The 27,686-nt window shown below is 43.1% G+C and overlaps 1 protein-coding gene across 2 annotated transcripts; it reads right to left on the bottom strand.

The window, feature by feature from the left end:
- Nucleotides 1–1,865: 1,865 nt before the first annotated feature.
- Nucleotides 1,866–25,237, bottom strand: IleRS (Isoleucyl-tRNA synthetase). 2 transcript variants are annotated; one of them, XM_089570641.1, is made up of 31 exons: nt 25,124–25,237; nt 24,634–24,768; nt 24,148–24,304; nt 23,681–23,800; nt 22,732–22,866; nt 22,361–22,445; nt 21,796–21,924; nt 21,171–21,258; nt 21,000–21,060; nt 20,345–20,440; nt 19,403–19,525; nt 18,453–18,643; nt 17,555–17,681; nt 17,225–17,298; nt 16,892–17,086; nt 16,360–16,446; nt 15,536–15,619; nt 15,199–15,343; nt 14,870–14,987; nt 14,224–14,315; nt 13,577–13,654; nt 12,822–12,940; nt 12,107–12,209; nt 10,823–10,906; nt 10,219–10,353; nt 9,677–9,835; nt 8,287–8,382; nt 6,969–7,145; nt 4,997–5,145; nt 3,667–3,781; nt 1,866–2,166 (listed from the first exon to the last, which is right to left on the bottom strand). In XM_089570641.1, the coding sequence occupies exons 2-31, from the start codon at nt 24,747–24,749 to the stop codon at nt 2,029–2,031; spliced, it is 3,576 nt and encodes a 1,191-aa protein (XP_089426767.1). In that variant the 5' UTR covers nt 24,750–24,768; nt 25,124–25,237; the 3' UTR covers nt 1,866–2,028. The 2 variants fall into 2 exon arrangements, with proteins under 2 accessions (XP_089426767.1, XP_089426768.1); XM_089570642.1 differs by lacking the exon at nt 3,667–3,781 and having other exon boundaries at nt 1,920–2,166.
- Between the last annotated feature and the right edge of the window lie 2,449 nt (nt 25,238–27,686).

Raw genomic sequence — 27,686 nt, 5'->3', positions numbered from 1 at the left:
CACCCCGGTTCTGCCAAATAAATTCGCTATGATGCAAATGGTTTCTGGCTATTTTGATGGGGCGTTTCGTTACCCAGTCCCTTGAAGTCCAAATGAAGTTTTACTGCACTCATTTTTCTTCACAGACAAAAGAAATTGTGAGAAAAGGTACCACTCTGTCCTGGTACCCAAATAATTAAATAAGTTTCGACAAGAGACCAGGCGGCAGGCAGTCTTTTACAAGCACCCAGCCGGGAGATGCTCGTATCCATTTAGAATATTTGAATGCATTCCCTTTCATTAATCCTCTCGCAAGATAAAAAACATAAATACGAGAGGGAGACCTGGTCAGTAGAACTTTGTCAAGAACAAAAAGGAGTACTGGTACCTTCCATACCCAACACCTCTCGCATGCAAGGTGGATGTTCTACAGATAGGCCATAGCAGCACTGCACTGGCCCTCGAGTTGTTTAATGATAGAACACAACTACATACGTGGTAGGCCAAGATGTGAAACTGAGGTGGCTGTGCTTTGAGGAGCGCAAAGACATCCTTTCTGTTTATGGTCAAGTGATCAACACCAATATGCCATGACTGACTTGTGATATCTCACTGCACAATTGTCTTTGGAGATCAGAAACAGCACGACAGAAAAGGTTTGAAAATGTCATGAATTCGACAATGTGTTCAACGGCACAGTGTGCGTGCTTGCGAGTTTCACTTACTGCAAGCAGATTTGAGCTTGTTTCCCTCCCGAGCCATGTGTAAAATGTTTTCATTAATGGTTACAACTTTTTGCCTGTGTAGTTACTGCACATCTTTTATGATGTTGAGCAATACCGTTCTGCAGGTGTGACAATCCTGGAAGCACATTGGTACCTGTGAAACTGTGCTAGCAGTGGACTAATTTAAACATCGGTCTACTGGAATTCCAAGCTTAAGGTCAGCTGATGCAAGCATATAATATCCGTTCAAAAAGACTGCCAGATTTTCTCTTTTGTCAGTACAGTAAAACTTCATTTATCTGACCCCTGTTAATTCCGAAATCCAGATAACACAGAGTGTTGGTGTGGTCGAAGCCAACACCCACATAATAAGTCTATGGCGTCAGACGACAGTTTGGAACCTGCTGGTCTCGAACTGGTTAGTCTGGTCAGGAGCCTGGCATTACAAGCGATAGTTCACAAAGAATCACAAGCCCAAATTGCACGGTGTAGCAGTGCCTCTGAACAACTGATGTGTGTGCAACGGCCGGTGTGGCGATGATCTGAGGGTCTGTTTCCAAAAAATAATCCGACTGCTTAGTTTTGGTTTTGCTTTTCTGAGCTTCACGACAGTCCGTGGCAGCGGCAGCTATTGGCAGTGCATCAGCGAACCAGCTGAATCTAGCTGGGCACCATTCTGAATGTTGATTGACGCGTCACCGAGCTATTTCCTATTCTTTACTTTTTTCTTCACTGCTCTAACACCAAAGCACATTTTCCTCACTTCCTTCCGCATGTTTCATCCTGTGTACTGAAACTGTACACTCATCACATGCCATTTGTCGCTTGCGCAGTGGAGATGCCTCACATGTGATGCCGCCGCTTGTGAGGGGGCTCCACCGAGCTCATCTGGAAACTCAGTAAGCAATAAGCCTTTCAGCACTTCATGCCTACAGCTGGTCATAGATATTTTAGTATTTTTTCTTTATAAATACAGGTTTACATGGGCACTTTCCTCTCGTAGCACACGAGGAAGCCAACCAATCGTGGCACATATTTACGCTTGCACACACGCATGCATGCACACATATACAGACAGTGACATACAAAGCAGAAAATGGCATTAATGAGTTTTGTCAGCACTGTATGTTACTGAGATGACTAAACAAGACTGACATGTGAAAAGCATAGAAACGAAGCTGTATTCCAGAACAACGGTCATGAAAAGACAATGAATGTTCACATCTCGGGGAGAGTTTTGTTCAATCAAAGGACCAATACAAGCCGAGAATAAGTTACTACAACTATGAACCCGTGATAATTTAAATTAAGAAGCTGTGCACTCTCAGTGAAGGTAGGCATACAGGGTTTTCCCATGCAGAGCCTTTACATCATCCGATGCTAGGTGCGTGAGCTTGCCAGACTTGTCCCGAGATCTGTAAAGCTCCACCGTTTTTCCCGTAATTCCAAAGACTACAGAAACCTGAAACAAAAGATAATAACGGTAAGATATCGCAGCAAACTGCTGAATATGCTAAAAGAATTACACCACACTATGCATGATAATGTATGCGATAAGAGTGCTTAGGACACAAAAGCTACAACTCGTGTGTCACTGCTCCCTACTGGTCAACACAAGAGAAATAGCTTTGGCTTCATAAACATGATTGCTAAACTATAGTTCCAAAAGACTTTGTAAACGTAACGATCAGCCTCAATGCGTATCCAAGTCTCAATAATTTAAGAGCGATGATAGAACACGACGCATGGCGTGTACACAGTAAATCGTATCTGAGCTTGAGATTAAGCCTTGCTTCCAGATGCTTTCTCTAAATGTTGCCATCATTTTTTTCGGTCAAACTGGCCATTATCTGTACAATGTGCCTAAAAAACACAACAGTAATCATCATAAATTGATATACTCTTAAAGGCCCAAAGGGCATTAAATAAGGGGCGATGATATTAGAACACAAGAAATGGCACAAAATTCTCAGCAACGAATATGGTATACAAAACGAACACTAGTAACATTCAAGAAGCTTGTTCACCAAACACAATATGGCTGTGACAGAGTGGATAAATCACAAATTATGATTAAAAACAGCTAAAAAGGCCAGTGAGCGCTGAGCACCAAGCAAAGTTTTTCAAGGTTAGTTAAGGTAACAGCTAAGTCAGACAGTTTGTGCCATAATCGAATAGCTAAGTAACAGTGAGGAATAAATCGAAGATGTACACGCAAGAGGAAGAAAAACTCTGCAAGAGTCATCAGTTCTTAGTTCTTGTAGAACTGTGGGTAGGAGGCTAACAAAATAGGCACTTGTGCGAGTATGCTTGAGTATACTTCATGGTAGTTTTTTTTTTATTCCTTAATATTGCTTGTTTACCTCTTTGTTTAGGAGAAGCTCCCACGTATGTATGCAAGCGGTGATCTCAATAAAAATACAGATTTTTAGTTGGCACTGTGCTGCACCTCTCTTTAGTCCTTTGTCGATATTCTGTTTCAACATCCTGTTTGACTACCTTGCCCAGCAGTTTATGAATATGCCAACTTATAACAAAACTCACACAGTCTGTTAGCTCAGTGTTGGCAAACAGCCTAGACCAAAGCAAGCAATCAAACAAAATTCTATGCATTCAGCACTAAGTGAGTGCACAGCGGCAGCACTTGTTACATATAACGGCATGCAAAAGCCTTGTTATAAAATAAAACGTACGTGCCCTGGTGTGGCATTTCAGAGATTCTATAATACTAAAGATGTGTATATTAACTTTCAGAAAGGCCAAGGCCTCAAGACGCACGGATTTCTAACCATGCACATTTACCAGGTGAAGCATGGAAACAGCATTTCAGGCATCTCAAGCAACTCAGCCTTCTGGTAGAGTAATTGATGCTGCTATCACAAAAATGCTCCAAGTGAATGCAGAATTAATTGATATGTAATCAATAACAGTTTAAATGCAGTTAAACTGAGCTTCAGCTTACCAGCTGCTCAAGCCTAGGTGCGTCAACCAGATTGTGACCAATAGGGTTTTCCAACAACACAGTTGCCTTCGGTCCATTGTCCTGGCTTGCATCACACAGTTCAATGTTCACATACCTGAAACATTACCACAGAGTGCTTGCTTCAGGCATTATGTTCATGCACTAGGCAGTGGGAACAACTTTACAGCGTGAATACAAGTAAGAAAATATTCATGCTAAATGAGGATTCTGGGCTAGTTGGTTCATTGCTTAGAAATGTTGACCCAGCGCCCGTCCTATGGTACGTGTTTCTTTGTGTCCTCGTCTCATAGCGCTGAGTTAACATTTCTATTCATGTTACTTTCCAGAAACGATAGGTATGCAAGAAAATTCATCAAATTCTAATGAAGCTTTAGCCGAGGTGCAACTTGCTTTAAAAATTGCATTATAGCTGCTCGAGGATGTGCTCCATGCATGTCAGTGCTTCTTCCATGCTACTCAATCAGCAAGCATGCAGTGTTTTGCCAGTGATGAGACACAATGCGCTTTCCTTGTACATCTGAGCCAATACAGTGATACTACAATTGGAGAGAGGGATAACTTCCTTATATGTCCTCAAGTATGTTGTCGAAAAAAAAAAAAAGTAGGAGGGTTGACAAGTTAAAAAACTAAATGGCATATAAACTTACCAACCACATCTGTTGTAACTCTCTTCCCTGCATGATAGGCTACAGCAGCATTTACTACAAATGCAAATCACTGTAAACTGTCCTCGAATGTTCCCAGCAGCATGTGCTCGATATCATATGTTAGTAATTTCAAACTCATATATAAGAACCCATTCAGAGCACATGCTATATGCTTATATACCAAGTTCCCAATCATCCAAGTGGGCATGCAAAATTTTCAAAACAACGGTGACGTTCTAGCAACACAGCAGATAACCTGAAGAGTGAACATGACAACGAGTGCACTGCTGATGGTCAAAACTTATGGCAGCTAGTGTAATCATTTTCTAAGCTCATTGATATCCCTTAGGATAACTCTAACCATGTGCAGTTTAGTCAATGGGTCCAGACATCTCTGACTTATGAGATGAAAATTTTCTCACAGTGGCATTGAACACAGTACACTGTTATGGCCATACTGCCCAAGTGTCTTGCCTGAATGTGTCGACTGAACACAACTAGCAATTCAAAGGGAACGTATTTACAACATCAGCCTAATGTCCTCTACATGGTTGCATCTTTTATGAGAAGTGATGTGCAAACACAATATTCAGCTTACCCTAGCCCTTTCCCAGAAGTCTAGAGGCATCCTAGGCTAAGACAAGTATGATAGCAGTGCTTACCGGCAGTAAGGCAGCACACCCGAACCTGCTGGTTTGCTGGCATGTGCGTCAACTTGCTTGCCTGTAGCCCTAGACTGAGTTTGTTTTCCAGAAGCAGAGGTACTGCCACCAGGCTTAGTAATCACAACCTTCAGCTGACAGCCTTTGAGCTGCAAAGTAGAGTGAAAAACGGGAGCATGTGAAACTAATGCACCTCCTAGAAATCCTCGTTCGCGTATGAGAGCAGGGATCGTTTCACCAAGAGCTTGTACTATGACAACTTTAGACAGGAAGAGCACCAGTGCCACTCTGCGATTACTAAGACGGGTTACTTAAGTTTGTTCTCAAAGAGCAGTTGTTGAAACATTCTAACCAGATTGATTTAAATGGAACAGGGAAGCATGTTAGGGGTTGCAAGACAGGCCTTACAATCAGACTATGCATAAACTGCTGGCATGCTGATGAGGGCACAAACTTCAATTAATACCGTATTTACTCGCGTAATGATTGCACCCCCGAATTTTGTTGGCAAAATTCAGTTTTTTTTTATTCCCCGCGTAATGATCGCACCCCGAACTTGGCGCGGCAATTTGTCGACCATGTCGAGTCTAGCCGACGATGATCGTACTTGCTATCACAATGGCACGTGCAGATTACCATCTTGCTCTGTCAGCATTGCAGCGGCAGCCGCCTGTTGGTTGACCTGCGGTCACACGTGCAGTCTAAATGCGGTTATGCTTAACCGCGGATACCAAACAACTGCGGTTATCTCGAATCACGGTTTGCCGTTGTCGCAAGTCTTGCCACCGTTCTGGGTTGCGGTGCAACGAACGAAGTGACGCGGTGATCCGGCTAAACTTTATTGTTCTCGTAAATAATAAGCCCTGGGATACGGAAACATCAAAAATGAATCCTCCTTGAGGATCGCGGGCCTGTACAGAGTTGCTGGTAGGAGTAATAACTGCGATACAAGCTAGTTTTACGTTCGCAGCCATGTAGCAGCTACTGCCGTTGCAGCACGAGTGACCCTATCTGCTTGGCCAGCTCTGCTGCGAAAGCATCGCTAAAATCGATCGTATATATTTCTTTTAATATGAAACAATGAGGTTGTCATAAGTAGAACATTCGTTATAGCGTTGGTCAATTCAAAACCGCTGTCCACTGTGGCTTCGATACGAAACAAGTTAGGCCTAGCGACGACTAGGGAGTACAGAGCGCCGTCGTTCGCCGCGCTCGCGGGCGGCACGATTGCGGCAAGCGCGCACAATCCAGTGCTCCGAGCGTTGCGAACGTGTCACCTAAGTACATCAACGATGCGGCAGGGACCACACATTTTTCAGCGTAACGGCGGTAAAATGCGTAGCTTGAGCGCCGCAGGACGTTGCTGCTGTAGTATGCTGTTGCCGCGCCATCGGACGAGATCGAAGGCTGCAAAAAAGCGCCGTCGCGCAGCACTATACACACTGCCTATTTTGATGCATTGCTCTTTGAACGTGATTTAGTGCGAAGAAAGTACGCTCTTGAAGTGGGCCAGCTCTTGCGCTTTTCGCACTCTATCGGTTAACGATGTAAGCCGAGATAGCCAAGATCGGTTCGCGATAACGGTGTTTAGTGGCGTAACTGCGGGTAGCGCACCCGTGTGATAAGCGTTGTCTGCTTGCGACTTGTTTGCATTTTTGGTGCTCAAAAATTTTTCGTAAAAAATTTACCCCGCGTAATGATTGCACCCTTAAATTTGCGTCAATTTCTGGAAAAAAAAAAGTGCGATCATTATGCGAGTAAATACGGTAGGTTGTTTGGTATTTTTTTTTTTTCATTAAATATAGTCCACAGCTCAGGTTAAGAAATACACATTTTTCAATTGCTAAAGAAAGCATATTTACATATGGCATGCACTGAAACTTCACAACAAACTCTCCTCCTTGCACTACTGTACAACAAAAAAGGCAAATAGGCACTGTAAGATACGAAGACGAACACTGTCGCCACTAACCTCGTGATCCTCCTCAATGATGACCTCAGCATTGGAAGAGGGGCTGCCTGTCTTGAGAGGGACCTTCAGCGTGCCCTCTATGAGTGAGTGGTGGGAGCGGATCACCCCAGCCATGGAGTGATCCGCAGGCGTCACTGCCAAGTACACAGCTACCTCATCCGTTGGCACCAGGTGCGCCTGTTCATTGCAGCATGCGTTGAATGGAAGAAATGTTGGTGTCAGCGAATGAAAGGCTCGCACTCGAAGTTAAGTGAAGCAGCAGCCTTTTTCCAGTCTCATAATTGAAGCTTTCCACTTGAGCGAACAGGCCACTGCAATGGGATCTAGTATCATGTTGCCCTTAACACTGCTGGCCAACAACTACCAAACAATTTCATAAGATAAACTTCAAAATATGGGATAATTTAATAGGACAAGATTTCTTATGTGGTTCATTAAAAAATCACATCAGCTTTAAGCAGCCTCCCCTTATTTATTTTCTTTAAGAGACCTCTAAATACAATGCTGTTTTTACAGCAGTCACTCATAGTGACTATATATGTATATGTAGTGTGCTGAAACTCTGCAGCAAGCCAAAAGACTTTTGGCTTCAGAGGGTGCACAATTTGTACAATTCAGAGAACCTACACTTCGAGATGTGAGTGTGCTCAATCCGACTGAGCCAATTTAAATGAAAAAAATCTTCTTAAAAGTCTACTATCACATGTTCAGTATTAAGCAATAAAAACTGACAGCTTGCTACTTCCTGATCACAGGTGGTACCCGAACGCTTTTCAGGCATTTTCGTTCAGCCACAACAAAGGTGACTTCAGTTTTCAATGTTGGTGAATGTATAGTAGTACACTCCTTGTTTATATTTTGAAACTAACTAAGCCCTTAGATTCAAAAGAAGCCACTCCAAAGCGGGGAGGCTGAAACAATGAAATAAGAAAGATGCTCAGAAAAGCAGAGCATCATTAAAAAATTAAATTTTCAAAGGATGGGATGAACTTTTCCAATCTACTGCTTCACCCAACAATGTAGTGCCAACTAGGGTATTGATAAAGTAGCTGTCACCTCGTACTGCTGCCACAGCCACCGAAAGAAAATGCCAATTTCCACGTGAACACATTAAGATAAAATGCCAACTGTCTGATCACGAATCAGGTGGTGTGAAATGTGACAGGGAGGTAGGACTAAGTAGTCGCACAGTTTAAGGCAGTAGTAAAGCTAGTGAAAAAAAAAAAAGCACAAGGATTGCGGCAAGTTTCACAAGGTAGGCTCAATTCAATATTTTTTCTTCAGAGCGCTGCACACAAAATTATAAAGAGTGGCTCACCTTTTTGCGTAGCTTCTGTACCCGGTTTATGACCTCCCTGGCGAGGCCCTCATCCAGCATTGACTGGTCTGGTGAGATGTCCAGCAAGATCAGAACCTGAGCCAGAAAACAACAAAATGACATGTTTGCAACAAACTCCTTCAAACAGCTAAGTAGGCTAATGACTTCAATGCGAGTTCCTTACTCATGACAGTCAATCAAAAGAGCCCAGCTGGAAGAAGAAAGCACCCATGAAAGTGATGTCCACAATGCCAACCTTAGCTTTATTAAACCACTGATCTGTACTCAGCTTACAAATACCATGCACAGTCCAGTAAGCGTAGCACCTTAGATTACGAACCTTGAGACTAGAAATTTATGTTATCACTGATGAAAAATCACCAGTGTTTGACAAACAAGGCTATAGCCTTTTAAACTGGCACCATTAAAGGCCAAAAACTAAATGATGGCCAAGCAGCACACTGTGTTTCTTCCAGAACATAGTGACAAAAATATTATTAGCCTTATGAGATATCATGAAAAGACAAGAAGTTCCATAAAACTCAGTTGAAGCCTGATTGCTAGTTCTGTTCAGCACACAAAAATGCACCATGCTTAGGATACAACCCAGTAACATTATAGCTTGGCAAGAATTAACCTTAACAACATCATTCGCCTCTGAAGTCAAAGCTAAGCTTCTCCACCTGTAATACGCAACGGCATGAAGTTTGGCTAGTTCGAGTCAGTTTGAAATGTTACCAGTAAAACAGAACTCAAGCAGAAGCTGGTGCAGTGTAAATGCTCCCTCTTTGTTATTCAGGCTTTATTTTTTTTTGGTGCGTGCACAAAAAATGGCAAGGCAGTAGTGTGAGCACTGTGGAGGCCAAAGTGTTCAATGAAATGAAATCAGTAGCTTGTTTCACACTGCTGCACCCAACTACAAACATTCACTGGCAGACAGCTCACTATCAGGGCTGAGTAGGTCACGACAGGGTGGCTTTCTTCCGTGCAGTGAATGGTGTGCACAGATTGAAAGGATTGACACAGAACATGACGAAAAACAATGCACAGGAAGGGATCCTAAATGAACTGGCAACTGGCACACTGAAAGCAAGAAAAAGCAATTGACAATGCTCTCCATTAACATCACATCCTTGAGTCATCGATTAGCTGTGCAGGTCTTTTCCCGTGGTTATTAAATTAACTCCTACATGTGCTGCATTATAAATAGATGTGGAAACAATAAAAAGGTGTCTTCGCACCTTTGCATAGCTTTCTTTCCAGAAATACTAGAAGTGACTTCGTCCTCATACTGTTGTGTTCTAGTTTTTGATGCGGCAATTTTCGCAATGCAGCATTACCAACCAGCCCCAAGTGATCCTGCTGAAGAATGGTAGACAGAGTAACTCACGTCTCCCTCGGCGTGGGCTTCGTACTGCTTGGAAAGCTCTTCAGCATGAGCCCCAGAAAAGCTGTACTGGACACGAATGTCTCCGGCTTCCAGTGTGTGCCCACAGAGTGTGGGCATTTCTCCTCTGAGGTATGCCTGGATGGTTGCATCCTTCAGAGTCTGTCAACAAAGGAAAGGATGAGGGAAGAAAATGAGACAGTTAAAGGACAAGTTTAGGCACATATAAATTCACAGGTCATAACTGGGGATTTATGAGACAGCAAAGCCAAAACTGACGAAGGAGCAAGTTAATATCTAAACCAGCTCCCTGCTTTAATTGAAATCAATAATCGATTCTTCTCTCTCCAGCTTGCTTTCAGATAAAGGCCAAAGCTTATTTTCCACATAACTTGTAAACACTGCTACAAGTTTTGTTCAAGGGCGGTGCATATTATAGCATATGTTTAAGACAGTGTTGTCCCATTAATTTGTTTATTTCTGCAACAGCGCAGGCTATAAACACAGAGCGGTGCAATCATGCCACAGCTATGCAGGCGCCTTACCCGGATCTCCTGGGACACAGCCTTAGACTCGCCCCTGAGGCGCAGGCCGAGGGCCTTGATGTCCGGCTCAGCCTTCATCAGCACACCGTACTTCTCCTTCTCCACAGTCACTGTCAGTTGCCTAATGTTCAGCTCCTGAAAACAAGCAAAACAAAACAAAAATTGAACAAAAAGACTTAAAAAGAGACACCCTCATGGCAATGAGTAGGCTCGCATGTCTAATGTTCAGCTCCTGAAAACAAGCAAAACAAAACAAAAATAGAAGAAAAAGACTTAAAAAGAGACACCCTCATGGCAATGAGTAGGCTCGCATACCTAAAACTCAGCTATCCATTTTAACAACTACTCACTCTAATGTAAGCAATCTTGTTTTAGAAGCATCAGTTAAGAACCTGTTTTTGAACACCTCCAAGGACAAGCTGTGCTTCAGCAGCTCAAAGAAAAACCTGAGCTTTGAGCCACACATATAATCACAAGTGAGATAAGTTCATTAAAAACAAGCTTCAGTGATTTGATTATCAAGAGACTTTGCAAATAACTTGGCAATACAAAATTTTAGAGGCGGAGGTTTACTAGTTTGTCTGACTTGAGAGTTGTAACAAACCTCCAGAATGTACTGCTTCAGTGAAGCCACATCATCAAGGTACTGCTGATCCTTGTGGATGACCACCACCTCTCGAAGTGGGTACTGAAAAGTAGAGACACAAAGAAATCATGAAAAGTTGTGTGCACTGCACAAAATGAAAACAAACAAAGGGCATACGCTAACAGCTTCTCATTACAACTGCTAGTCAAAGCATGCTTATTACAACTGTTCAGTGCTGTCAAGACAGCTCGTCTATTCTATTTATTCCATTAATTAGGTCTACTTGACTTTAAAATGCCCAAACAACAAAAGCACAGAAAAATGTTAGGAACCTCAAGCATGTTGTCATTACTGGCCCCCTACATTGGAGAAATGTAAAAAGCTGGTAGACACATAAAAAAAAAAGCATTATCAGTGTACACCTAAAATCACTAGTGCATTAGGCTAATTTTTGAATGTCTAAAAATGAGAAATCTACTAATGCTTACTCGGATACACACAATAAATCAACAGAAAAATTCAAAACTATTGCATTGACAGCTGATGCAATGATGTCTCCCTAAAACTTCAGAATATCTTAACCAGTGAGCAATTTCACAGTACTCTTTCTGCAACTCTGGCAGTTGATCTTTAGGTTTGAGAAATATTTTAGGATGGTATGGTAAGGTATGTAGGGTTTAAATGTCCTGAAGCTTTACCTGGCCTATGAGAGACACAGCAGTGGAGGCTATTTTGGATTAATTTAGAATTATAAGTTCAATAACCCACGCTTCCATAACATGCATAACATGCACAGCAGCATTTTTTTATATTTTGAATCCATTAAAATGCAGCCATCATACTCGAGATCCGATCCCACGACCTCAAGCGTAGTAGCAAATCGCTTTAGTCACTGACTGCACCACAGTGGCAGTCCGACAAGTTGTGAAAGGCGGTTTGTGTAACACTGATGTTTTTTTGCCAGCAAGCAAGAACAAGAACTACTGACATCTGCAGAGTCTATACCACACATCAAATAGCATGATTAAGAAATGAAATGAAACAACCACCTATAAGCAAGGCAGAGGTGCTAGGGAACCTTACTGCACGCTAAATATTTGCATTAACATATAGAAACAGTATTTTGCCTAATATGCAAACCAGCGTTACACCTGAAAATGATACCACGGAACCAATATGTTGACAAACTACACCTGTATTTAGAGCCAAGCTTTGAGCAAGGAAACTTATCTCTATGTTTCACTTTTCAAACAGACTCTTCAACCAGAGTTTTGTTCCACACATTAAAGAAAGGGTGCCCACCTTGAGTGGAAGGGTCTTGCGGTCCCTGACAATACGTCCTAGCTCGATCACAGTCTGCATACGGCTGACGCTTCGCTCGACCACCTCTTCGATGAGCTCATTCCTGGAGACCAGAGAGATGTCAGCAGATGAGCAAAGGAAAATTGCCTGCTGGTTAGCGCGAGAGGAATGAAGAAAACACAGGCAGAAAAAGCCAGAAAATAAAAAAAAAGTAGCGCTCCACACCGTAAGGCAGCTCTAGCTTAAGAATACCCACAAGCTTGCTCAGGGCTAAAGTCACGCGAAAGAACAAAAATTAGGCATACAATTCATGCACCAAATAAAAAGTAGCAAACACATTTTGCCTGAACAGCATGTTTTTATTATCAGTTTGACTCTTATGTAAGACGCCCGTGTACCTTTTCTTAATTTTTTTTAAGCATGCAAAAGAAATTCAGGTTGCAGATTTTCTTTCAGCACTACACTGGCTGGCAGCCTCTGCCATGAGCAACCAGTATGTCTAGTTTTCACAGTTCACACGAGTATAGCTCTATAAGTTATAATGGGTATAACATGTTAGTTATAACCAGTATAAAAGTATAAAACTACAGCCATGCAAATTTTAAAAGAAGCACATTCTAGTATGAGAAACACCAAAGTAATGCAAGACCCAGCACATGATGTTTCAACACAAGCTTACGCATCCAGCCAAGTATTAATACATAAGTCTCCTCACCTTGGCTCTGGCAGCATAAGGTAGTGGATGCTGCGTGCATCTTCTTTGCATGACAGCTCTGAGAAGAGGTGTCGCAAGTTCTGGTACATGAGCTCCGTGAGGAAAGGTGTGAAGGGAGCCTACATAGCAGAGAAGAATAACACCCAAATAACACGCTTTCAGATACAATACTTGGAGAAAAAAAATGTCATGCAAAAGAAAAAATGCAGAAATACAGCCTCAACTATGTTTACTCAAACAAAAGAGCATCTTTGATAGGAGTGCACTTGTCATTAAACTACTGCCACGAAAACCAGGCACAACCCTGAGAGACAGGGCTTGTCAGAAATGCATAAACTCATGCGCAAGGCCAGAGATTTTGGACACACTCTGACTCGGGTAGCAACCTGGTTGCTCTCCAGACTTAAATGGAATTTATTTTGCACAATACAGACAAGCGTAAAAAGATTGACACCAGATACTACACGTCCATAGAACATTGTCTGGAACATCAAAATACAGTCACACTCAGTATGACACCTGCAGTGCGCCAGCAGCAACCATAGTGCAGCTTGCACCTTTCAACAAATGAACACCCGGAGACATCCATCCCATAAAAGTCTGCCTTTCTGACTGTGAGCCAGAGGCACAAATTTCGTACACTGCCCAGAACATCCCACTGCTTCATGAAGGAAGATATGACCGCATCTCGCTTGTTTCAAGTCATACTAAGAGTGGCTGCATATGGGCACACTTAATCAACAAATGACCATTACCATTAGCCTGATCATGGAGTACAGCACACTGCACAGGGTGTCAAGAGAATGCTTGCAGTCGTCCTTTCCACCTTCACCCTGTAATGGACAGGAACAAGCTGTCTAAGGGGGACCTGAAAGCACCACTGTCAAGTTTACTGCAAATGTACCACAATGAACTAACACTATGTGAGCTGTAGCAGGCAAAAAAAAAATTGAACCAAAACAACAGTCTACAGAGCCTTGCTACAACCCAGGCAAAGTATAAAACAAGAGCAAGTCCCTTTGTTAGAAACACATCTACCCCGAAGCAAAACTCGGTGACATAGTGTGAGAAAGAAACCATAGCAGCTATAAGGCAGAATCTTCTAAGGTGCAGCATCCGACGACACATGCTGGCAGCATAGTGTAACAAATTGTCCTGCAAAATGAAATTCAAACTGACAATAAGAGATCCCAACCCACTATCGAGTCAACACATTAATGCAGAAAAAGTGTTAATAAAGCATTTGTTCAAATGAAAATGCTAGCTGACATGCTTGCTAAAAAATTGCAAACAGTAGTAGCAACTTGAAAAAATTACAAAGGAAAAGGAGCACACTGAAACATAGAAGTGTAAAAAAATATAAAAAGTGGAGGACATTGAACCACCACCGAGAAGTACATACCTTAAGCCGCTTCCGGTTCATCCTGACGTACCAGTTAGTGAGGTGGTCTACGAACTTGACCAGGCGTGGCACTACAGTGTAGAGCCGGTACTCTGAGAGAAGTAAGAAAGGTGGATGAAGAAGGCAATGTGGGCCCATAGTAGAAATGAAACTGCATAAAACAGTAAGCTGATCAAAAACACGGCCACCCTAAAGTGGCTCAGGTACATAAGACATTTAAAAAGGTAAGCAGCAGCCAACTGCAAGCTAAAACTGTCACACCAATTTGCAAAGCAAACAGCTGTACCAGACTGCAGCAATTGAAAAAGAGTCTGCATCATAAAAGCTTAGTTGAAGTAAACACGGATACGGTGCTTAGAATTTACAGTAATCTGCACTGCTAACATTTTTTTTTACGCTTCCTGTACAAGCAAAACGTTACACTTTGTACTTTCTGTGCTAGCACAGTTTTGGAAGCTCTCTCTGCTGCTGTGGTGTTTACATACCTCAGATAGTGAATGTAATTATTACATCATAGAGCACAAACAAAAAGTTTTTGAGCGTCACACATAGGACAAGTATAATGAACAAAAAAAAAAGAGAACACTGCACACTGCAAAAGGAACCACCTTCTGTAGTGTTCACTGAAGTGCACAGTAACACCAACCTTTCATCTCTGCCTTGACAAAGAGCACTAAGCTCTGCGTGTATGAGAGTATCCAGCGGTCCATGTAGTTGGACGAGCCTGCCTTGGATTCACTGTACACATACTTTTCTCCATGTTCCTGCAAAAAAAAAAAAAAACCCATGTCAGGTAAGGACTTCTTTGACTATGTGATTAAGATACACAGCTTTCGTAATAAGCTTCAGCAATAAGGGAGTGCTTACTCCCTTATTATGTAAGAGCATCTTATGAATAGTTTGTTGCACTCCACAAGATTAGGCAGTGCAGCAGAAGTTCCAGCTTTCACACTGGAGCAGCTCCAGTGCACCCACCTTCTCAAAGAGCACAATGTTCTGCACCAAGAACCGGTAGGCATTGTACCACGGCAGGAACACATCCTTGAGTATGTCCCGAACGCCTTCTTCTCGAAACCTCAGGTTCTCTGCCCTCACTACGGGAGAGTTGATAAGGTACAGCCTAGAAGGAGGAAGGAAATAAGAAGAACAATAAATATGTTATACATATATCCCCCAAAATAAACTAGTACTATCCTGCAATAAGCTATGAAGTGTCCTTGCAAAACTAAAATAGTCCACGAGACAGCATGCATAGAAATTATTCTAGAAATCAAGCCTGCTGCCTTCTAGCAGCACCTTCAGACATTTGTACCTCAGAGCATCGGCACCATACTTCTTCACAACGTCCATTGGGTCAGGGTAGTTCTTCTTCCGTTTGCTCATTTTCTGGCCATCACTGCAAAATATGAGGCCAGACCAAATGAGGACAAAATCAATGAAGTAAGAAACGAAAAAAAAAGCAACCCTAACATAAGTGCAGTCTCGGTCCTCAGCACAGAATAGGTGGCCACTTTAATTTTAACTGGCATTCAAAAGAAGTTTTAAGACTCTGTGCGCACGCTTTTCCTTGAAACTGCAAATGCTTCAAGGACAGAGCAAGCCATCAAAACTGCCAGCAACAGCTAAATGAAGCAGAATGAAGGGTGGTGCTAAAGGAGTAACAAATGAGATAAGAGTGACAAAAAACAGGAGACGTACAAAACACTGAGGCGTGCTAAAGGCGCCCTACATGTTACCACTTTTTGAAACTTCCCTTAAATCTGACAACTAACCTTGCTCAAAGCCTTACTGAAGCTAAGCAAGCTTCACAGATGCTTAGCTTTCTGGCAAAGTCTGCATAGAAAGCACTTCAGTGCAACCTAATTCATTCGAGCTTCCAATTTATTTGAAGTGATGCATTGTTCCCATCAATATCACTTGTATCAAAAAAGGTTCCTAAAAAAAAAAAAACTGTTGTTCAATGATTGAGAGTTAACTGTACAAAGAAGTCGGAGGCTTCAGATAGCGATTCCTTGGTACCTATATCAAATTTTGAGCATTCTTGGGCTTTTGTAGCAGACTACCTGAGCTGCCATGATGACAATGAGGGAATTGCGTGCTCAGGGCAGTCAATAGTAAAGCTCCAACTTGGCTCACCTGGCAAGCACCAGCCCATTTGCAATGAGATTCTTGAATGGTGGTTTGCCGAAAAGAGCCGTCGAAAGAACCAGCATTGTGTAGAACCTGCGCACAAATGCAAACTCAGGAGAGGGCACACAACGAAAAATGATGGAAAGTCCCGAGTTGATTCACATTCAGTGCACTAGCTCCACTTATTTTCATATCAGTGTTATCTGTGCATCTTCACCATGTCTCTGATAAAAGAATTATCCGAAAAGGGGACACATAAAACCTCTGTGCAGTAGCACTGGTAGCAACTGCTGCACTTTACTTTGTGTCAAAGCTTTCCACAGTAGCATCGTTGGTGTCATTTGCTCCCATCCTCTTTTGCATTTCTGGCTGTACTTGCCCTTGCCCTATTTGTGATTTGAGTATTGCTCAACCCTCCTCCCACCCCCCATGTTCCAATAATGTGATTTTGAAAAGCAGATCACCCTTTAAGTGAGCAAATATGCTAGTCACAGCTGACACAATGTTATTAAAGAGCACAGAAAAGAAAAAGTCTCACCATCCACGAGTCTGGTCAACTCCCTCAGCTATGAAGTCGGCAGGAAAGCAGCTCTCAAATTCCTTGGAATTTTCAAAAGGGTAGTGGACTTGTGCATAGGGCATGCTGCCGCTCTCAAACCAGCAGTCGAACACTTCGGAAATGCGCTTCAGACTGCCTTTGCCGTTTGCTGAAGGAATCACAAGCTTGTCCACCCTGAAGGCAAGAAAAAAAAGGAGGAACTGTGGTGGCACATAAGTCAAAGATGGAATTTTCACACTAAGGCTTGCAGTGGTGCTGCATTGACCTCAGTGACTTGGCGTGCAAGTAAATCAGCATCAAAACGACACCTACGTCTCCCTGTGCAGGTCAGTGACCTGCTCTCCAGTCAACTCCTCCAGTTCCTTGATAGATCCAACGCAGACAACCTGAGTAAAGCCACAGAACGAGATAGATGATTACAGTGCCACCTGTTTTCTCAACATACACATAATGAAAGGCAGCAAAACAAACCTCAAAAATAACAGGCTGACATCCTGCACATGCTACATGCATGTCATGAAAAAGCTAACGCATTCCATGCACTCGCAGGGTACGGTGATTGGCACTTTCATGGTAGCCTGCAATGGTCTGCGTTCTTGGCCGACCACTGAAAGGAGCACAGGGAGGAGAAACAGCACCCACCTCCTCACCATCATCGCTGATCCAGATGGGGATGGGTGTGCCCCAGTAGCGGTTTCTGGAGATGGCCCAGTCGTGGGCATCTCGCAGCCAGTTGCCAAAGCGCTTCTCCTTGACAAAGTCAGGGATCCTGCCAAGAATAAAAAGTAGTTGTACAGCGTAAATGAAGGCTTTTCTCTAACCAAATTCATCAATACGGAGTGAGCTCTTCTAGCAGCAGCTTCAACTTTGTAGAGAAATATAGATGAATGGAAGCATAACTCAAACCCCGTTTTTTTCCCAGGTAGAAAAGATGAGATATAACTACGAGAGAACAGGTAGCCTTGTAAGGATGAAGTATGGACCAAAACCAAAATCCAAGCTGCTCATAATGTTACTAGAGCGCTATGAGTCCAGGCCAGTACCAAACAGAAGCGAAACCCTTAAAACAGAAAAAATATAGATACAGAGCACATCAGTGACCAGCAGATTTGTGTCTTAAGTGAGAAGGGACATCAAGTCCTTAGGCTGTCTTTTTTTTTTCTGGCTTATAACAATGCACAATGCACACGGCATTAGAAATTACAGAATGACATTCTTCAGGCCCTGCATGTTGTTACTAGGGGAAAAAAAAAAATTAGGAAAGATGACGGAAACTAAAATGTGGCAATGTCATTTTAAGAAAAACCGTAAGGGCTGCTATAATCTTAGTAGCAGGGTCTTTCACACTACCGCACACACCAACAAGAATTAGTAATACGTCTCAACATTTGTATTCATCTAAATCTCAGTTGCCTTCAGTACATCTACGAAATTGCAATTTCCATGAAATTAGCATTGACATAATCCACGAACAACCCCAATGACCTTTAGTTTCCTCTATACAATGAAACATCCCAACGACTGCAATGTGTGCGCTCACCAGTAGGTCTGCGAGTTGGTTTTAAGCAGATCATCCTGCATGTGTTCGACCCTGACGAACCAGGAAGGCACAGCACGGTAGATGAGCGGAGTGTCCGAGCGCCAGCAGAATGGATAGCTGTGCTTGGATGTGCTCTGGTTCACCAGGCGGCCCCGGCTCTTCAGGTTCTTGATGATCTCTTTGTCTGCGTCCTGCACGTTCATACCAGTGACAATTCACTTGGAGGCGCACGACACCACGCCGAAAAATATAATCAGCCAGTAACATCAACACACCCAACATCAAATGGTTGAATGGAATAGTCACGGTGAAGTACAGCCACATTACACAAGCTAGAAAGCAGCTCACACCAGGTGAGCAAGAGTTGCACGTGATTGTTCACATATGGTAGTTTTGTGATGACAATGATTGAAACATGCGAAATTTACGACTACACTTTGATATAGACATGCAGCGTCACCATTCTTACAGGTTAGTAGCAATGTACACTGCTTTTCATGAATGAATGAATGAAATGGTTTATGGTCTATGGTTTATGGGGTTTAACGTCCCAAAGCGACTAAGGCTATGAGAGACGCCGTAGTGGAGGGCTCCGGAAATTTCGACCACCTGGGGTTCTTTAACGTGCACTGACATCGCACAGTACACGGGCCTCTAGAATTTCTCCTCCAAAGAAATTCCAGCCGCCGCGGCCGGGATCGAACCCGCGTCTTTCGGGTCAGCAGCCGAGCACCATAACTGCTGAGCCACCGCTGCGGCTGAATGAATGAAATGAATGAATGAAACTATGTTTATTCCAAATTAGAATGTGCCAAGAGCGCTGTGCCGGAAGAGTAGTCTTAGTACTGCGTATATGAAAAATTTGATGCCAAGTGATTTCTCTCACTTATTCACGTGCATGTACACACAGACACAAAAAAGAAAAAAGAAGAAAACCAGTTGGTGCTTGCCTTGACGTAGAGTCCAAGGAAGTCCTTCACTGGTGCAGTAAACTTGCCACTCGCATCCACAGGGCAGACAATCTCCTGGTCCTTTGTGATGGCCCCGTGGGACAGGCAGACTCTGTAATCGTCCTATTACAGAAATAGAAACAAGAAAAAAGGAAAGAGAAAGCTCTAGGTCACTGAATGCTGGGCGTTTTGCAGCAGTGGTACTGCATATACTAGTGAGTAGGCCTATGACTGACAGGCTGTAATGGTACAGTTGCACCCATAGACTGCACTCTGATGAGCTTACACACGAATAGCTGTCATGAATTATGTCATGCAGTAATTACTAACTTCCACAGCTGCCCCTAAAACTGTCAAAAAAATACGCACCCAAGCATGTGCAAGCATGCACACACATGCATGTACACAGCATGTACAGACATAGCACCTCAAATTTACAAATTACACTACCAGAGTAAAAAAATGCATTTAGTAATTAAAGGGACAAAGTTTAGCTCAGGGGCATTTCAATCTGATTAAAATCCCATGATTATTTCCCCTTGCGTTTGCATGAACAGCTGCTTTTCAAGCTGAGAAATTCGTGGTTCAACAAAAAAAAAAAATTTGTATTTTGTACCAGTTTTCAAACATATGATCTCACACATTACATTTTGAAACAGAATGCTATGATTGTAGTACTGTCCACGTATGGTGACACCACCGTATGACTTCCCCCTCCTAATCTTCTTTCTCTCTGTTCTGATCCTCTTTGTATTTGGCACTCTACATATATCACACACCACTCTGCAGGACTAGCCAGGACTTTTAAGTAAACAGTTTAAGTAAGAACAGTTTAAGTAAAATTCCGCAGCTAACTAGCAAAGGGAGGCTGGACTCTTTAGAGTCACTGCAGTAGTGTTTTCAGGCCCATGGCTGCAAAATGTGTTCTGCAAAGTAGCTTACCTCACCGAAGTACGGTGCCTGGTGGACAACACCTGTACCACTCTCTGAAGTGACGTAGTTGTCGCAGAACACTCTGAATGCACCTTTGGCTTTGTACTGGACGAGAAAAAGTGGAAGCACACTGAAGAGCAGTCGAATGCCATTTTAAACAAAGTGATAAAGGTGAGCAGCACTATGTACTAAAAAATAATAGCGTTGTTCTCACTGCAATATATATATATCAATTTGACAAAAGGAACTAATGAGAACAAAATCACAAATTGTTTATTTGAAAAATGACCTAATAACAGAAAATATAACTCTCAAGCAAATACCTACATGCCATTATCTACCATATTATTACATAGCATGTGCTACCTACATATGCATTTTTAAGGTATGCACTTAGTAAATCATGTCCCACACCCGAGGCCTGGTTTGGTCACCAGTTCGATACTTTGTAAAAAGAAACCAATGATACAGCTTTGCAACAGCAAGATGCGAGGCATAATAAGCTTACAAACTTAACATATTAACACAGCCTTTGGGCATAAAACTACTGTAAGCACAGTGTAGGCCACAATTTAAGCTAAGACGCAGTAACTACATTTAATGTTCAACTACATACGAAGGATTACTCCAGAACAAACAAAACAAATCCCTGCAGCAAACATACCTGCTGAAAGTATGGGAAGATTGGTTCATACGTCTTTCCTAAGAGTGTGCTCCCCTTGAACCTGTGTGGATGCAAAGCAATTTAATATCATACAACTACAGCACAAGGAAAATGCAATACGACCATGCCACTTTGGAGTTACACATGTGATCCACACGACAGGCAACTTGCCTCTCCAGGATGGTGTATTCTTCTGGTTTCTTGAAAAGGATCTCCAGGCGAGCCTCCATCATTATGTAGACCTTTCCAGTGCTGTTGTCTAAGGAAATGCAAAGGCATTACTCAAATGACATACAACCAGCAAGCTAATGCATCAACCAATTTATTTCGCAGACAGGGCAACGTGACCTATTTTTAATGCACCCAGTAATGCATAAAAGCCAACAGATAAGAAACCACTGGTGAATAGCCGCAGCCGCACATTTTTAGAGCTGCAGACTCTTTTTCTCATGCAATATCACACAAACGATTGAAACATTGTCGCAAGCTGTCAGCTAACGACAATGAACTTTGCGAGGCTCAAAAATTTTCCTACTCTAGTATGTTGCAAGCTCATGCAGACATCACCGACTACCACACTTCTTCGCCAAAAGTAGCAAAATGAAGCCTGTAACTGGAAAGGCAGAAAAAAAGTCTCTGCATACCACAGATAAAGGTGCCATAAAAACTTAATACAACCTAAGACTGGAGACGAGTCATGATCGATATTACTGCCAGATGCCTTGCAGAACATTTCCATATGGACAGTGCACAGTAACCTTAAGCATGCCAGTGGCTACAGCTGTAGTTTACTAACCTTTCAGCTTGACGTAGATCAACTCTGGGTTGACACAAAGAGCCAGATTGCTGGGAAGAGTCCAAGGTGTCGTCGTCCATGCAATCATGGAGACACCAGGCTCGTCATCGAGGGGAAAGTTGACAATCACTGTGGGGGAAAAAAGATAACAACACGGAAGCACTGAATAAATGGGCCAAGAAGCAAGGTTGTTGTCATAACACGCTGCTCAAAGAAGGCGCCAAAAAAAAGCAGCTCTACATCTTGCATAAAGACACTGCTCAGTGCTGACACTGCTGAAGGTTACCTGAAGGTGACACTGCTAAACATATAGCAAATAAAAAGGAAAAAAGAAGAACACACAGCGCAAACAGCAGCAAGCAAGACAGTGGCTAAGGAATAGAAATGCACAGAGAACTTTTCATGTTACTGCCACACTGCTGTGGTGTTGTAACACAAAAACCTAGGCGATAAACTCTGCATTCATTAAGGATCAGTGGGTTGCACAGCCTAGTGAAGCTTCTACTACTTGTTACAAGAATATAAAGTAGGGAAATCATCAGCGGTCGAGATGAAGCTATCATACCTGCAGGGTCCACAACTTCCTTGTAGTTCTGGCCAGACTCAAAGTTGGAAAGCGGTGTGTTGCAAGCAGTAGAATAAGGCATCACCTAGTGAAAGCAAACAAAAACAGTGAGAAACCTTACAAATTCAACACACAGGGTCACAAATTGCTCATCTCACTGAGCATTACTTATTGCTTTACCTCTCTATCAACATACCACACTATTACTAAAGCCTAGTAGAATATGGAAAAACAGTCCAGTGCGACACAAAAGTGAACAAGTACAAAAATGTCTTACCCTAAGAATTTTTAACAGTACACAGTAGCTTCAAGCAGAACTGGCAAATCCATCTTTAGCACTTTACTAACAAGAAACTCTCTGGTATACTTGCCTTGACTCCCTTGTAAACAAGGCCCTTATTGAACAACTGCTTGAAGACGAACCAGACTGACTCCATGAACCAAGGGTACATTGTCTTGTAGTCATTCTTGAAATCAATCCATCGTCCCATCCTTGTTATGATTGTCTGAAGAGTCCGAAACACAATGCAATTAAGCCATTGGTTCTCTTGTGCACAGACCCAATACTGGCGCACCATGATTCCCAATTCCACAAATAAGGAAATGAATAGCATGTGGCAGCTGTACTTTTGCCAGTGTTGTGAGCCATAACCAAAGCTTCTTGTGGCATGGCCTTTAGAATGAAAAGCTATATCTACATTGCTGACACAACATTTTACAAAGTTACATGAACAGTACCTTAATACAAAAAACACTACATTACGAATTACCCCGCTGCGGTGGCTCAGTGGTTACGGCGCTCGGCTGCTGGCCTGAAAGACGCAGGTTCGATCCCGGCCGCAGCGGCCGAATTTAGATGGAGGCGAAATTCTAGAGGCCCATGTACTGTGCGATGTCAGTGCACGTTAAAGAACCCCAGGTGGTCGAAATTTCCGAAGCCCTTCACTACGGCATCCCTGATAGCCTGAGTAGCTTTGGGACGTTAAATCGCCTAATCCTACATTACGAATTATTTGCCACACTGAGGTAAGTACACTTACTAGATGCTATCTATAATAGAATTTAGGTCACCCAGACAAAAAACTTTTGTGGGCTCATAAAAGATGCAAAGCAAATAAAAATTTCCAGGCAAATACCACAGAATGATGAAAAATTCATTAACACTAAATTGGCAAGTACAGAGGTACGTGGCAAACAAACTGATGCACAGATAACACTTGTGAACAATCATTACATGCTATTGGGGTAGATTGAGATGATAACCTCCCAGAACTACCAGGAAGTGAATGTAGGCATCAGACTGTTAAATGTGAAACTTGCCTCCCATTCTGTTGAATAGCGCATCACAATCTTTCGGCACTCAGCATTGTAATTCTCAATTCCAAGCCTCTTCACATCATCGGGTCCCTTGATGCCAAGGGCTTTGTCAATTTCATATTCCTGAAAAACAAATTGACAGCAATGCCAATTAGAACACCCAGCTTACATTATTGGCACCAAAAAGCAAATACTGCAGGATATTAATTGTACCCTCCTGGTTGTAACTGGCTGTTGCAACCAGATATCAGAAAACCTCTGCATTATTATATTTGACACAGAATTTGCAGTAACACATATGGAAATCAGGAAAATAACAAATATGCCCCGCACATCTGACCGCAACTGTTAATTAAGATAAGTTCTAACCTATGCTTGCCAGTCTCATGTTCACTATGAGTATTTGTGAAAACAGAAACAATGGCATGTTTAGAATGAAAAAAAAAAAAAAAAACGGGTAAATGACTTACCACAGGCAACCCATGACAATCCCATCCGAAGCGACGTTCGACATAAAATCCAGACTGATGGGCAAATCTTGTCACTATGTCTTTGATGGTACCCGCCAAAATGTGCCCATAATGTGGCAGCCCAGTTGCAAAAGGAGGACCATCAAAGAATGAGAACCTGAAAGAAACAGTCAGGAGATCTTGAACCACAACTAAAATCACCCTATTATATTAGCATCTGCAAACATTTAACGGTGAACTACGTACAAAACAAAACACCGCGAAACTCTCACTTGACAAATCCCAAGGATCAGTTACAAACTCAGGCTGCTAATAGGGCGATGAGCACAGGAACAGCAATGAGAAGATTATGTTCACGAGACGGCGATCTTGACAGTCGTTAAGCTTTGGCGAACGACACGACACACGGTAAGCTAACGAAGCAGCCGCTTTCCGGCCGCGATCACAGATGCCACGGTGGCTGAAACGTGACAACTGATCACACACCTTGGTCGGGACTTGGAAAGCTTCAGGCTCGTCTGAAACGCGTCGATCTCTTTCCAAAGCTTGAGGATGTTATCTTCCTCGGCTGAGAAGTTGACGTTCTCTGGAACTTGCTGCATCCTTGTCCACCGCCGGGCTCTGAAATAAGACGGAACAGGAAAAATGTGACTGATGCAACTTCGCGAGTTCTGCCGTCAAAAGAAAACTGGCATCATAATCCGGGAAAAGCTGTACGATGGTAGATGTATTACACTCTTGGCTTCACATTACGCCAAACTCGAGTGCCCCAAGACAGCTGGACAAGAGCCGCCGATTATCACCGGAGAGCTGAACGACGTAATATGACGGCCACGCCGTAGTGGCTTCGGCCTCGGCGCCTCTGCCGTCGTCACCGTACTAAACTCAGCTACACTGGAGAGAAGCCCACTGTACGGACGATCCAGCACACGGGCATAAATCAACACAAGAGTAACAACTTCGCTCATGAACTTACCTGAGCCCACGAGATGTCCAAATGAATGAAAGGTCGTAAGGCGCAAAATATCACGCGCCGGCAGTGCCGGTCGCAAAGCTCGAACCGCACAAGCCGCTTGGCTAAGTGTAGAAATAGCCCGAGCCTCAAGCCGCCCAATCGTCCAGCCGATCGTCTGGCAACTTTGCCTTACCTCCTCACTTTCTCTTTCACTTTCTCAAACTTCCTCACTTCCGCTCTTAATTTCGCGCGAGTTTTAATTCAGCGGTCATGTTATTTCAGCAAATATCCGAATCTCGTTATTCCACCTCAGTAATGTTTCATTCGAGGGATTTTACTTTTTAGATAACAGGTAAAATTTGGTGAAACGGGAATTTACGAAATTCTGAGAACGAAGTTTGTTCACTTTTTCCAAACTGCAGGGAAGAGGCCGAAAACAGGGAATTTTGGATGTCATTGAGGGAACTTTCGGTTCCGGCAAGGGACATCACTGCGCCAACCGGCCCTCAACCTCCTGGGTACCTTTTTTTTCTCTTACTCAGTCCCGAGGGTTTCCATTGAGTAGGCAATGGCATTTCATATCCGTCCCATGTCGATTTCTTCTATCTGACGGGCAGTATGTTAGGTACGCGGGCATTGGCGCGCATCATGCTTCTGAGCTTTTTGCTTTAATTGCGCCAGTTTTCATTTTTCTAGCTATGTCAAAAAACGAACAACTAGCTCAGAGTTTTTTTTTTTTTTTCGAACGGCACTCTCATATTTAATTCGAGCTGAAATATCATAAGCTCGCATTTTGATTTTTATAATCCGCGCTTTATTTTGTCTCCTAGTCCCTCTTTGCACTGTTCTAAGCCTAGTTTCGGGCTTTTGTGTTAACCTTAAGTTTCAGCCCCGTATATAGGCCAATAATCGGTTATATATGCGTAAGCCCCCAAATGCTCTACATCTCATACTTATTCGTCCCACAGTTTCTCTCTTGTGCTCTGTATCTGTCCTAATTGCTAAATCTAGAAAGGTGCTCCCGTGTTCTAATTTATTTCGAACTGTATTTCTGAGTACTCAATATCTGTGCATAATTTTGAATAGCATGCACCAGTAAATATTGGTCCAATGTTTAGGGTAATCACCACGAGATGGGGTAGATTTGCAACAAGGGAGCGATTACTCATTAGAATCCACCCAAGCGCAGCCATACGGCTACAAAGGAAAGCTATACAGTTTTCACAGAAACTTCGTAGTTGAAGAAAAATTAGTCCTGGTTCGAAATTCGAATCCGGAACCACAGCTTGTCCGGCGCAGTAGCTGTCCCAGCTGAGCTATCCAGGATGGCCAGAAGATCGGATGGTAGGGTGAGAGCGAAATGATCAACAACTCGAAGTGGGAACGGTGTGGATCCAATGCTTACAGGAATCCCTCATTTTTATTAGATTTGTAATAGGGGAGTAAATACTCATTAGCATCGCATCCTGGTAGAGCGACTGCCACTTACAGGCGTTGTTCCCGCGTTCGAACCCCGCACCAGGACGAATGTTTCTTCAACTACGAAGTTTCTGTGAAAGGTGTACAGGTTTGCTTTGTAGCTGTATGACTGCGTTTGGGTGTACGCTAATGAGTAATTTCTCCCTTATTACATAAATCAGTAAGTATGCACTGATACATCTTACTGGATTGTTTTTTGGCGAGTTTTCTGCACACATTCGGTGATCTAGTGTGCTGCCTGAACTACCAGAAGCATTGTGTGCCTAGGCTGAACAGTAAACGAAAACCCATGTACGAAATGAAGGTGAACAAATTTTTGAATTGATTTGATTTCATTTGATATTGCATATGTTGTTCCTCTGCCAAGCCACTTTGCAAATGTCTCCTGCTCAAGTATATACTCAAACGTCTTGCGTAACTTGAGCCAATGCTAACTAAGTAAACTGTCTCAAATTATTTGCGCCGCGTCACTAGTAGCCAGAAAATTCAGGGGGGCACTTTGTTGACCTAAAGTGCGGTGAGGCGAAAGCCTTAAGCGCGGTGTTGCTGCTTGTGTCACTGATGTGTGGTTAAGACGTTAAGCTTCGCCTCTAAGAGTGGAACGCGACACCGTCTTGCAACGATGCCAGGGAGTCCATAGAACGCCATCGCCCGTTCGGTTCTACGCCTTGCTCGTCGGTAAATTGGTTTTTGAGGAAAGGAAACGTATCTGTCTCTCATATCTCGGTGGACACCTAAACCTCGCTGTAACGGGAAGGGAGGAAGATGGGAGTGAGCGAAGACACCGTATTCACTAGACGCGCCTTTGTTTATTCCAAACCATCGAGCTGGCATGGCGGAGTGGTTAGGTGGTGGTGGTGAAAACTTTATTTGAAACTGGGGAGTTTGGGACACGTAGGTCCTTGGGCCCCCGCACGGCCCCACTGCACTCAAACGTTCATGGCCCGGAGGCTCATGACGCTGGCAGCCCGGCGTATACGGCGATGGCTTGCTTGGCGGGGTCCTCGGAGCGCAGTAGGGTGGTCTCCCATGCCTCCCAAGTGGTAAGGTGCTCCAGGCCCCGCGGGGGAGGGTCCGCCGGGCAGAGGAAAAGGATATGGTCGAG

This window comes from Amblyomma mixtum, chromosome 2 (genome assembly GCF_055824585.1).
Source record: "Amblyomma mixtum isolate Tamu chromosome 2, ASM5582458v1, whole genome shotgun sequence".
Classification (NCBI taxonomy): domain Eukaryota; kingdom Metazoa; phylum Arthropoda; class Arachnida; order Ixodida; family Ixodidae; genus Amblyomma; species Amblyomma mixtum.
The sequence above is the reverse complement of the archived record's forward strand: the minus strand, read 5'-3'. Positions and strand labels throughout refer to the sequence as shown.

Bases quoted from the DNA above. Each gene is read 5' to 3' on its own strand.
- IleRS (XM_089570641.1), bottom strand. From the start codon at position 24,749: ATGCAGCAAGTTCCAGAGAACGTCAACTTCTCAGCCGAGGAAGATAAC. The intron at 14,988-15,198 runs GTGGGTGCACTG...TTTTTTTTGCAG, and splicing joins ACATTGTGCTCTTTGAGAAG to GAACATGGAGAAAAGTATGT. The intron at 12,941-13,576 runs GTAATGGTCATT...TCTGCTATGTAG, and splicing joins ACTCCATGATCAGGCTAATG to GCTCCCTTCACACCTTTCCT.